This window comes from Alligator sinensis, unplaced genomic scaffold (genome assembly GCF_000455745.1).
Source record: "Alligator sinensis unplaced genomic scaffold, ASM45574v1 scaffold1040_1, whole genome shotgun sequence".
Lineage (NCBI taxonomy): Eukaryota > Metazoa > Chordata > Crocodylia > Alligatoridae > Alligator > Alligator sinensis.
This window is the reverse complement of record NW_005843167.1, coordinates 209,249-222,127: the sequence shown is the minus strand read 5'-3', so window position 1 is coordinate 222,127 and position 12,879 is coordinate 209,249. Positions and strand designations below refer to the sequence as shown.

At 38.7% G+C, this 12,879-nt stretch overlaps 1 protein-coding gene across 1 annotated transcript in view; it reads right to left on the bottom strand.

The window, feature by feature from the left end:
• DNM3 (dynamin 3) overlaps window positions 1–12,879 on the bottom strand; it is a 127,972-nt gene that overhangs the window by 17,676 nt on the left and 97,417 nt on the right. Inside the window, exons 13-14 of the mRNA XM_025194182.1 lie at window positions 10,087–10,157; window positions 6,371–6,419 (exon numbers count right to left, since the gene is read on the bottom strand). Of these exons, the coding sequence (XP_025049967.1) occupies window positions 6,371–6,419; window positions 10,087–10,157 (120 nt within the window). The remainder of the gene's footprint in view (window positions 1–6,370; window positions 6,420–10,086; window positions 10,158–12,879) is intronic.

Genomic DNA, 12,879 nt, shown 5'->3' with positions numbered 1-12,879 from the left:
AAAAAAAAAAAAAAAAAAAAAAAGGCTCAGGCTACACTGAAAGCTCCACAAAGGGACACACACTGGCTAAGTATTATTGTTCAGATTTTCATAGACTGGAGTCTCAAACTGGCTTTACCTCTCAAAAATTAACCCACACCGTAACTTATCTGTGATATGAACAGCATAGATTTTTAAAGAAATGTCTCAGTCCCTATAATATAATTTACTTTTAACCAATGTGCTGTTTAACTTTTTTGCTGCTCTCAACAAGCAGGATAAAACAGTATTTGTTTTCATGTTCGTTTATACTCTTCGTTTATGCATCAGTTGCAAATACTGACAAGGATTTTTTAATCATATTACTGAATTTCATTTTTCATGTACCGGATACTGATGACATGAGTTATGAATGTCAGGAAGGTGAGAAACATTAACAGTACACAAGAAGTGAGTGGAGATAATATTCTTTCTGGAAGTCGGAGAGTATGAACAGGATGAATAAAGGATGACAGTTCCTTCCTTCAGAATTCGGAAAACTAAACCAGGGTAACTAACAAAAAGAAACTTTGGGGGGGGGGGTGCATGCGCGTGCGCTGCCTGCATGCATGCATGCATGCATGCATGCATACGCATGTACACCAGAGGAAGTCATTTTCCAGATAATTCAGCTGCACAAAAACAAATTATATCTGTTCCCTTCCCTCTCCACTGTTTCATGAGTAAACAGGAAAGCAGGATTTGATGGGCAAAAATAGATTTGTATAAACTAAAAATGGATGCACAACTTACTACAGCTATCTCTACGAATTAAAAAAACACCTTAAGTAGAGCAAACTGTAGGATAGGGTGATTGCATTAAGTAAGTGTCAACAGTTGTGCTAGCCACTTTTAAAAGGTAATATGTGAAGAACTAGATTTATATTCAGTCTAAGGAGGCAGGAAAAAAAGGTAAGCATTCAAATCAGCAAATCAAGACTCCAACCAACAGGAGCAAAACAGAAGCCACTGGCCAAGTTAGAGTATTTGCACATATACACAACTGGTCCACCAAAGCTTTGCTAGTTACAATGCAATTCCTAAAAATAATTTGTCTACTTATAATACTACTTATAATATGGTAGAAAAACTTATCCCAACTGGCAGCATTATAAAGAGCAAAAGAATAGCAACAAATCAGTGAATAAAACATCAAAATTTTCCTTATGTTAAAATGTGAAGAGCTTCACTGTTGCTAGAGGCCAGAAGAGAATAATGTTTTAGAAGAAGATCTACTTCAAAGGGTAGAAAAGAAGATTAGTGAATTATATGAATCCAAAGGTCCTCTTGCAGTTGGCTTAGAAAACAGTAGAATACTGGCTTTTATAGAAGGCAATCATCAAAATATTCAGGGTACCTTTCATTATAACTCATATTCAGAGCTCAACTGTGAACATAGACCAAATGGATTCTATATCTTGTTCATCTCCTTAGCTTGCACATTTATCACCTCTAGGAGACTGTTTCCCAAACAAGTTCCTGGGCATAAGGTGCCCGTCTTTGGGTTGTCAGTGCTTCCTATCAGTTCCCATGGCAGATAATAGATCTTGTGACTGGAAAAGTGATGGTACTGGCTTAATTCCTAAAGGTACTTCCTTTGATGGAGAATTCAGCTTTTGGTGAAACAAAAAGGACATAAGCAATAAGAAACACCATATTCATCCAAACACAGTTAAGCAAAGTTGAAGTGATAAAGCAGATTAAGGAGGAATGGCATAGTAGCAGAACTGAAAGCTTGTAAAGAACATGAGTGTTTAAGCCACTGGTCTAACTCCTACAATCTTATGAAGTGAAAACTCTACAGCACTGAACATCTCAAAGTAATTTTGAAATTTAAGATCAGGTAATCAAAGTGGATCAGGGGTTTCACAGATACAGCCCATGGAGCTACATCATCCAGCGCCTGGTGCTGGCTCTGGGTCTTGATTTGATCCACAGGCAGCACCCAGCACTTGCTCCAGGACCTGCACTGCAAGAAGCACCTATAAAGAGCCAGTTGAGGAACTGCCCCATCCCCCCTTCCCATGCACTCAAACCACCCACACTGGCCAGTCTGGGACACGCACCATGTACAGTGCAAGTCCCAAAGTGGCTGGAGCAGGTGCTGGATCCGGCATGGAGGGAGGGTTCTGCGAGTCCCCCGCATGCTGAATCCAATCCAACTAGTGTAGGACTGCACTGCACATAGCACCTGCTCCAGCCAGTCTGGATCCCATGCTACATGTGGTGCCCATGCCAAACTGGCTGGAGTGGGTGCCACGTGCAATTCGCATCCTGGATGCGCTGGAACACGTACTGGATCCAGCATGTGGGAGAGGGGAGAATCCATGGGGCCAACCCTATGTCACTCATCTGACCCTGTGGACCAGTCCTGCAATGTTCATCTGGCCCACAGGGCCAGACGAGTTCGACAGCTCTAGATTAGATCATCATAAAATGTTCCACGGCAAAACTGGTGTCTCTTACTCAAGGGAACTTGCTCTTCCCTACTTAAGACATTATAGTTTCGCTTTAAATGACAAAGACATGGGTTCTTATTTTCATCCACTCGTCTTTTTAAACAGATTTTTTTTTACCTAAAACTATTGTTCTAGATCATACAACAAGTCAAAGGCATTTAAGAGATAGAGTGTGCTGACAACATGAAGCAAAAGGATTAACGAAAACTTAAGAAAATGGTGCAAGTTATCTCTGACCTCTGAAGGTGAGCAATGATCAACAGAGTTCACACAAATTCAATCATTGATTCAAAGGAACAAGAATCATCCCTGGTTTGAGCTTAGTTTGAGCTGGTTTAAGTTTAGTAAAAAAACCAGAACCAAGCCTATTGGATCCAAACTTGCAAAGCTTTTCGAGAGGTTTCAAATCAATTTAAGGTTCAGATTTAGCCCCTACTCCAATTGTAATAGTTACTCCATATGGGGTAATATTAGTATTTTGCTACTGAATGACCTGAAATTCTGTTTTTAACCAATATGTAAGATCCATCACATACTCACAGTGAAGGTGGTAAATGATTGAACACATAAAGCAATGACACCTTTTGTGTTCGAAAGTTCCATCGGAAATGAGATTTTCACTGAAAGTGACAATGTTTAACAAAATTTTAGTAACTGAAAAAAACATAACTCTCACCATACAAACTATACAGTTAAGACTTTGGTCAGTCTTCATGAACCAGTTTTTTTCTAGAAGTGCTATGTAAAACAAAGTTTCACACTGGTTATGTTAAACAGATTTGAAGACGGACTAACCTGTGGCTTAAAAAGAAATCTTGAGTCAGGTCAAAACCTCAGGCGGTAGCAAAAAGATCAAAGTTTAAGTGCAATAAGATAGATTAGTAGAGAAAAAGAGGAGCAAAAAGTATGCTTCACAGAAATGCGTGTTACATTTTTTCCACAGATATAATCCAAATAAATATGACCTCATTTCTGCAATGAGTAGTAATCCTCTTCTTCATCATCATTCAAAGCATATTACAAAGAGGAAGACATGGCATTGCATGAAGGTACCCAAAATCATTTGAGGGTAAATTTAATCATATTTCCAACAAATCATTAAATCAATCCTGTTTAGTCCCATATGCCTTACTCAAAGCTAAACATCACATTTTACTCTTTTATACTGGTTATTGCTCTAATTTGTCACTATATACAACAAACCAAAAATGGATTAGTTATACCAGATAGAGCCTATCAAAGAATACATGTTATACAGCAGAAAGCACAACCAAAATTTATCATTCATCTCTAAGTCACTGAACTGAGTGTGACTTGTTACAAAAATGAACTCTTAAATGTTTAGAGTATTAAGTATAAATCACAATATAAAATTCATTCAACTACTATTAATATTTACTTGTAAGATGGAAGAGTTGGGAAAGAGCCTATTCCTAACATACTGATCTTTCCAATTCTACAAATAAAATGGTAAGACAATTCTAGATATTTACAAAATTATATCAGGATGTTTGTTTATTGGTTCTGTGCTTACCAAAAATATTTTTGTGAGTTAAGATACAAGGCCCTTTTTAAACAGTTGTCACTCAAGAAATAACTGATATTTCCCTTTAGTTACTGAAATCAATATTCACCCACCTTTCAAAAAGGCAGAGCACCTCCATCAATTGTGAACATCAGATAAAGGAATATTTTATTTTCCAATTATATTTATAAAAGGACACTGATAATTAGTTGTTTTAGTTGGTTTGTTTAAAACAGTACGTTAAAAATGTTAAGCTTTTTTGAAACATTAATATACAATTTAGTTGTTTTAAAAAGTTGGTAATTTAATGAACTATAACATACAAGTTTTATTGAAAGTTTAATATAACAATTTTAGTTGCACTACTTCAGATTTGTAAATCACAGCAGGTTAGTGATAGCGAAGGGATGAACTGCGATTGTACTTCACTGAGGTGTTAAAGATGAGATAGTTTAACAGTAAAATGTTTAACTGCAAGCATTCAACTAATGAGTTAGAGACAAACTTCACCCTTTGAGAAGCTAAATGAAAAAGCAACAATAAAGCGTACAGAACTTAGCTCGTACAATTTGCCTTGAAGGCGGTAGATTGGTTCCCTGAAATAGCAAAGAATTGTAAAAATAAAGTTTTATTTCAGAATCATTTTCTCTGCATAGAAGTAATTTTGTTAAGCTAAAACAATTAATAATAAAAAGTCCGTTTAACATTATCTCTGGAATGTGTGAGTTTCAAAGTGTTTTCTTTTTTTTAACCAACAAATTACAAATGTTCACATTTTTTCCTTAAACCCCAATGTTTAAGACAAAATAGTTACTCTGAGTTACAAGTAGTTACCTCTATTTGTATATATCCATGTAATTGCACACCTGGCAAATTTTCTTTTAATGAGACACTCGAAAGTGAAGATAACTATACATGTTTGACACATTCCTGTCTGACTACACAAAAAAGGAGGCATTTCCCTTTGGAAAGGAGGAGCTAGTCTTTGGATAAGTTTCAGTATTTAGATCTTTCAAGCTGCTTTTTTTTCTTATCCTGTCAAGTTTATTAGGTCAAAATCACTATTTACTTAGAATATGGTAAAAATCTAAGGGTATCACAGCTTTAAGATTTCCAGGATAAGAATGGACCATTGTAGCCATAATTTAAAAAATGAATTTCAGTTTTTGGGTATTCATCTTATGATACTTTTAAAAAGATGATTGATTGTGAGAAAGTGCTGAACACCCCCTTCCTACAAAATCAGGAGCTTACCTAATCCTTTAAGTAAGCTCACACTCATCACTCAAAATCAGTAGTCAGTTTAAAAAAAAAAAAATCTCAGCCTTTGCCCCTTCATTTCCATTGTTGGCATGGGAGCAACCATGCTCTAGAATCAGAAAGATATGTAAACAACCCAACTAGGTTTAATCAAAGTCAAGTGCCTTTATGTTAATTTTGTGTATCCAGAATTTACGCTATCAAAAATGAACACAGATATAATGATAATTGTTGTTTTGCTTGAGAGAAAAATAGAGAGAAAACCCTAAATAACTGAGCGTAGATTTTAGACTTGTTGTAGCACCTTCATTATCATAACTGGAAAATATATACATATACACCCTCCCCCATCCTCCCCGCCATTCCCCCTCCCCCAGAAACTGATCCTGGAAAATGCTGAGCAGCCTTAACTTGCATTGGAATCAGGGTGAAAGATGATAGCCACCTCTAAGGAGTGGTCAGCATATTACAGAATCAAGTCCACATCACACAAAGAGAGACAGCCAGCTCATTTGGTTAAAGCAATCTCAGCAAAAATGCCATTAGTCTGCGACCACCAATCAGGAAAACTAACTGGGTTTATTTAAAACAAGACTGTGGTATATAATCATAATCGTTATGAAGTTAAATGAAAGGTTTTAGCAGAGGTAGATAAATCTGCCTTTGCCAACTTATTCGCTCCTTCACTCTGTTATCAAGCTGTGCATGTGTGAATTAGTAAACTACTGTGGGACAAAAGCACATAAGCAAATACTCAGAGTTCTGAAAACTGAATTCATCCACAAGTTTTAGGTTAAAGAAAACTTAATTTAGGGGCGACATTAAGAGAAATTCTATGTCCTAAAGGGCAAAAGGGAAGAGACACTGGGGAAAAAAAAAGCAGTGCAACTTGTGGCAGATTTATTAAAATATGTAGCTGGTAGCAACAAAGAGTCAAATGGTTCCGACAAATTATATAAAATAAGAATGAAGAAAAGATGTATTTTACAATATGTATCAAGCAAAACTGGTAAATAATAAGCTTAAAGAAAAAAAAATACAGCTGATAAAACAAGTAGCTAGCATTCACTTGTACATGCAGTGCACCATTTTCTTAACAGATGCCTACCTGATTTCCAACTGTACTTTTGTTAACCTGACTGCTTCTTTGTTGGGCGCTAAGAAAACAAAGAAAAATATTACACTGAAGAAAATTAGAAATGCTAGTCTAGATCCTGAGCAGTAGGTTTTGGAAATAAACCATTTAAAGAGCCCAGAATCAGATGGTAGTTTCGTACAAAAGAAACACAGTAAGCTCAGTTCACATAAATATTTGTTAGTGGCTAGTTCTTCTAGTAGTATCCTTAAGTGCTAAGAACAGAAAATAGATCAGCGCACAAAGATCCTTATTAGTCACTTCCTTTGTAATATATGCTGTACTACTAAGTAAGCCTCTATTTCTATTGATGTATCTTTTAAAGGTTGCTACAGGCATGTAAAAGTTATGGCACATTTGCACATGTGGGAAACCTTAGCCTATCAATATTAGAGAGGCATGAAAAAATGAGTCACTTCAGTTATTTAAAGCTATGCAACAAAATCCTCCCCCTCCTACAAAGTCCCTAATGGCCTTGCCCTGCCAGCTTCTTCTGGATATTTTTCTAGTTTTTATATGCTCTTTGAGGGCATAACTATAAAAGCAATAGATAAATCCATCACAAAAGGTAGTTTAAAAAGTGGAAATTTACAGTAACGCAGCACATTTTAAATTAAAACAAACAAATTCAGATGATTTTGCACAGTTTCTGAACTTTGGCAAGTCCATTACTGAAATGAAACACGTTCCTCATTAAAAAACAGAAAAGTTATGATTGCTGCAAAGTTTAATTCTAAAGGCATTTTATAAGCTATCCACTGCTAATTAGACCACACAATACAAATATCAGTGGCGTCTGAAAAAACACATTTTGTCTAATAGACTACTAAACCTTCATAACAGCCATTTGATAATAGCAAATTTTGTTTGGATAAGAGTTGCAGACATTTCAGCAGACACCAATTAACTGGTAGTAAAAAGCATTTATAATAGCATCATCCACACACACTGATTTGAAAGTAAAAAAGAGAATAGGTATAAATAAGAAATCTAAGCAAAATCTATTTAGATCCCAGACTAAACAGCCAAACGTGCAATTCTGCCATTCCACAGAAAGGCTGAAGCATTGGGTACATAGGCTCCAATTATGCAGGTACTCACACAAACAACTTTACTTGTGTTAGTTGTCCAGCTGTTTTCACTGGGACAATCACAGGCGTGCACATTTGAAGGACTTTGCTATCTGTCACTTCATAGGACATGGCACATACCCCTAAAGCCTCCTGTGTTTTCACTGAGCATATAAATACCCTTCATGTAGAAAACGTAAAAGTTGCCCCATAACAAGTTTGTTAGTTATGATTTTTTTGTTTTGGTATACACATAAGCTTGCATTAAGGAAATACCTCTCAACCCTCACTTTGACATGTAATGTTCCAATCTTCTTAGGAAAGAATTATAGACCTGTAAGACTAGGACTGAGAGTCATGGAGTCAAGCCACTTGCTCAGGTGTAGGATTCACTGCCATGTGTCCTGCCCTCTGTGGTAAGAGAGAACAAATGTTTCTCCATCTACTTTATGGCAGCTTTTCAAACAGTTAGAAACCGTTATTATGTTCCCCTTCCCTCACTCCCTGCCAAATCTACTTTACTCCAATTTAAATTTACCTACTTCCTTCAGTCTTTCCTCATACAGCTTCCTTTCCAACTCCTTTAACTTCATTGTTTACCTGTAGACCCTCTTCAGTTTCTCTACAATTCATATAATAAAGTACCCAAAATTGGATACAGTGTGCCAGTTGAGGCTTACACAGTGGCACCCAGAATAGTGCTATCACCTCCCTTGTCTGGTGCACAGTGTTTCTGTTAAACTGTTTTTTTCTTTTTTGCAACAGCATCACATTGCTGATTCATACCGAGTTTGTGATCCACCATTAATTCCCAGATCCTTTTTCGTTCTACTGTCAAGCAAATTACACCTAATTCTGCACCTGTATTTTTTCTTCTTTGTGGAACACCCTAAATTTCATTCTGTTGTTTCTAGTCAAGTTCTCAATTTTTTATGATCTCTTTGAATTTCAGTCCTTTTCTTTAAAAGTGTTTACAACCCACACACATTTGATCAATGTGCTCTCTATCACTGCATCCAAACTCACTAATAAAAATATTAAAACAGTACTGGACCCAAAACAGACCCTATGAAACCCTGATACTCCCAGACAGATCTGTCATTTATCCATTTAAGGTTACTCTTTGCCTGAAGTTATTTAACCAGTTATATAGCCATGTAATGGTAATCCCATTTAACCCTAATTTCTCCAATTTATTTAGGAGACTGTGGTACTGTTAAAAACCTTACAAAAGTCTAGGTACATTTTATCTACTATACTCCCACTATCCACCAAACCAATTATCCTATCAAAAAAGAAAATTAAATTGGTTGGCATGATTTGTTCTTAACAAATTCATACCTGGATGCTAATTCCACCACCTCATCCTCCAGATATTGACAAACTGACTGCTTTATAATTGACTTTCAAAACTTCTTAGGTATTGAAGTCAGGTTTACTGGTTTAAAATCCCCCACATCTTCCTTTTTTTCCTCTTAAAGATAGGAATGACATAAGCCCTTCCCCAGTTCTCTGAGACCTCATCTGTCACACAGGAGCTTGCAAATATTACTGCTAGCAGACATGCTTACTTACAACTGAAAATATTAAAACATGTAAATGGACTGCCATTTTGTAGTCTGTACATACCAAAGAATGGGATTTTGTCAACAACTCTTACGGATCAAAGTTTTAAGCCACCAGACCCAGCTGGGAATACTTTGCACTAACCCTGCTTAGGTAATGGGTTTCTCCAAGTAATCCAACAATCGATTCATTTTCAGTGGAAGACAAAAAAGTGCCCTCTTCCATGAATGATGAAAAAAAACCAGGTAATTCAGAACCTCTTCCGTCCGGAGGAGATGAGTGAATAATATTCTTTAAAAACATACATCTTCAGAAAGTGACCATCTGTAATTTTCTTTTCTGTACCATACCCAAATTAATGGATTTTTCCTCAAATTAGATGCGAGATTGCAACAAAATGGTGAGAAACAAATGGAATTGATATAGTTCAAACAGAGAACATAACTATTTTTTTAATATATGGACAAGCAGATTATTTCCAAAACACAAGACAGGGGGCAAAAAACCCCACAGGATTACCCCAGGAAATAATATACATGGAGAGAGGATGTCGGCATCCTGGCTCAAGAAACGTATTGTGTTAACACTAATAGGCCAGATCAGGATTTTTCTCTTGGAGAACTAATCTAAGCCATCATGCTTGTAAAAAACTCTGGTAGTTTGCTCTTCAGATTTTCTTGTTTTAGAAATATATGGTGTAAATTATTCCCTTAACTTAGGTTTCCCTTCATGTGGATACACTACATACTGACTTGGCTTGTCTACAGTCTATTTTTCTTTTCCTTCTATATAAGCTGCCACCAGACACATTTTGAAACACTGCCAATCTTGCATCTTAAGGGTTTTCAAATACAAGAAGAATGATGTTGTGACCAATACCAGTGTTAGACTCATGTATGTTGAGTGTGAGCCTGTACCTAAACATCAGAGGGTGGGCACCACACATTTCCACTGTTATATTTCAAGGTTTCCTTTTTTTTGTTGTTTTTAACTTAAATTGGTATGAATAGAAAATTAAGAACGTGTCATTATAATAAAGTCTGTGTTACATACTTTGCAAAGCCAATGAAGTCTTCATGGTTGGTGTTGATATAAGATACCTGGATATCGATCAACAGCAATACCTGAAAATGATAAAAGAAAAGGAAAATTTCAGTTTGCTATGTTGTTAAACACCTGTTTTTTATAACAATTTAAGGCAAATGCAGCAATATTTTCTAAATCCAATGGCTTTTGCTGCTTTGCTTATTTAATAACCTAGGGAAAAAAGGAGCTACTCACAACAACTACCTTCAGGGCCATGTAGTGGCCTCATTTTCACTGACTGTTTTTGCATAAATTAGGACTAATTATATGTGGCCAAAGAAGAGTTGAAGCACAACACAGATTCTAGCATTATATTTTGCAAGATAAACAAAATGCACTGCTTTTGCAACTACAATTAGATTGCCAGAAGCCATAAATCATGAATTGACACCCCAATGGATTGAGCTCCGTACCAGCAGGTAACAAGAGACAATAGATGCCCTATTGAATATAGGGTACAGGTGTCTGACAGGATAAAGCAGGTGATGTGGTAAATTAATTAATAATTCTAACTGGCCCGCAGGGCCCCTAAAGAATTTAGGAAATGAATACTTATCTTCCCCTGGCTGCCTGTCATGTGGCCCTCAATGGCTTGCCAAAACTCAGTAAGCGGCCCTCTGCCCAAAATAGTTGCCTGCCCCTGGATAAGACTATAGCCCATCTTATAATGTGGGCATATTGGCCAGGACTCCATAAACAGGTGGACCAGTTCTGTACAGCCTGTCCTGAATGTCAGTGGTATTCGGACCATCTACCACCTCAGACCCCCTTGCAGCCTTTAGAGATAGTTTCGAGACACTCCAATAAAACTGTCCTGGACATAATCAGCCCACTCCCTAGGAGCACCGCTGGGTGCCAACTCGTTCTTGTCATTGTGGATTAAGCCACACCTATGAGAACAATGACAGCCCCTAAGGTGGAAGAAGAGTTGATCAGATGGAGTTCACGAGTGGAGATCCCAAAGGAGATACTTATGGACCAGAGTACTAACTTTATGTCCAGAGTATTAAAGGTGTGCAGGATCTTTAGGATCTGACATCTGAGAACCCCAGTGTACCACCCACAAACTGACAGCCTGGTCGAGCGGTTCAACCAGACCCTAAAGTCCATGATACGAAAGTACATTCAGGGGGACACCAAAAGGTGGGAGCTGTGTATACCTCCGCTCCTGTTTGCAATTCGATAGGTACCCCAGGCCTCCCTTGGGTGCTCTCCTTTTGAATTGATCTTTGGACATAAGCCTCGAGGATTGTTAGACATAGTCTGAGAAGGGTGGGAGGAAGAGGCACCAGGTAGGAGATCCAAGAGTGGCTAGAGAAGATGAGAAGTATTGCCCAAAATAACCTGGAGGAAGCCCAAGCAGATCAGAAATGCTGGTATGACTCAGGGACTCAGATACGAGAATTCCAAGAGGGAGACTTGGTATTGGTAATGCTAATGGACCATACAAGTAAGCTGAAGACTAGATGGCAAGGTCCGTTTAAAGTATGGAGGAAAACAGGCCCCAGCAACTATGAGGTAGAGTGACGGGGCATGCAGAAAGGTAGACAAATGTACCATGTAAATATGTTAAAACAAGAGGTAATGGAGGAGTGGTGACCCAAGTGGGTGAAGGACCGTGACGGCCCCCAGCTGACCCCAGTGATAGGGAACAGCTACCCCGTGGAAGGTGGGAACTGGAATGCCTGGCGCAAGAATATAAAGATGTTTTCACAGAGGTGCCAGGCTGGGCAAAGGGGGTATGCCATCAGATCCAGACGAGCCTAGGGCAGGCAGTACGAGAACACTGGAGAAGCCTACCCCAGATGCTATATACCCCAGTACAAAAGGAATTAGAACAGATGCTGGCTCGAAGTATCATCGAGGAAATCACAGAGCCCCTGGAGAAGTCCTCTGGTGGTGGTGCCAAAACCAGATGGGTCCATCAGGCTCTGCATCGACTTCCAGAAGGTTTTCATAGATTTCATAGACATCAGGGCTGGAAGGGACCTTGGAAGATCATCGAGTCCAGCCCCCTGCCCAAAGGGCAGGAAGTCAGCTGTGGTCATAGGATCCCAGCAAGATAAGCATCCAGTTTCATCTTGAAGGTGTTCAATGAAGGCGCTTGAACCACCTCCGGTGGCAGGCTGTTCCAGACCTTGGAGGCTCGGACAGTAAAGAAGTTCTTCCTTATGTCCAGCCTAAAACGATCTTGAAGTAGTTTGTGACCATTCGACCTCGTCATCCCTTGGGGCGCTCTGGTGAACAAACGTTCCCCCAGATGCTGGTGGTCACCCCTGATAAACTTGTAGGTGGCCATCAGATCACCCCTGAGCCTGCGCTTTTTCAGGCTAAAGAGCCCCAGGGCTCTCAGCCTGTCATCGTAGGGTCTGCTTCCCTGACCTCTGATCATGCGCGTGGCTCTTCTCTGGACTCTCTCAAGCTTCTCCGCATCCTTTTTGAATTGTGGGGCCCGAAACTGGATGCAGTACTCCAGCTGCGGCCTCACCAAGGCCGAGTACAGGGGGAGAATGACATCCTGGGTTTTGGTCAAGATGCATCGGTAGATGCAAACCAGAGTTTTGTTCACTTTGCCAGCTGCAGTATTACATTGGTGGCTCATATTCATCTTGTGATCAATCGTGACCCCCAAGTCTCTTTCTGTCATGGTGCTAGTGAGTGTAGCTTTGCTAAGCCTGTAAGTGTAATGTGAGTTTTTACTCCCAAGGTGGAGCAACTTGCATTTCTCCCTATTGAATGCCATCAGGTTTTCAGCCACCC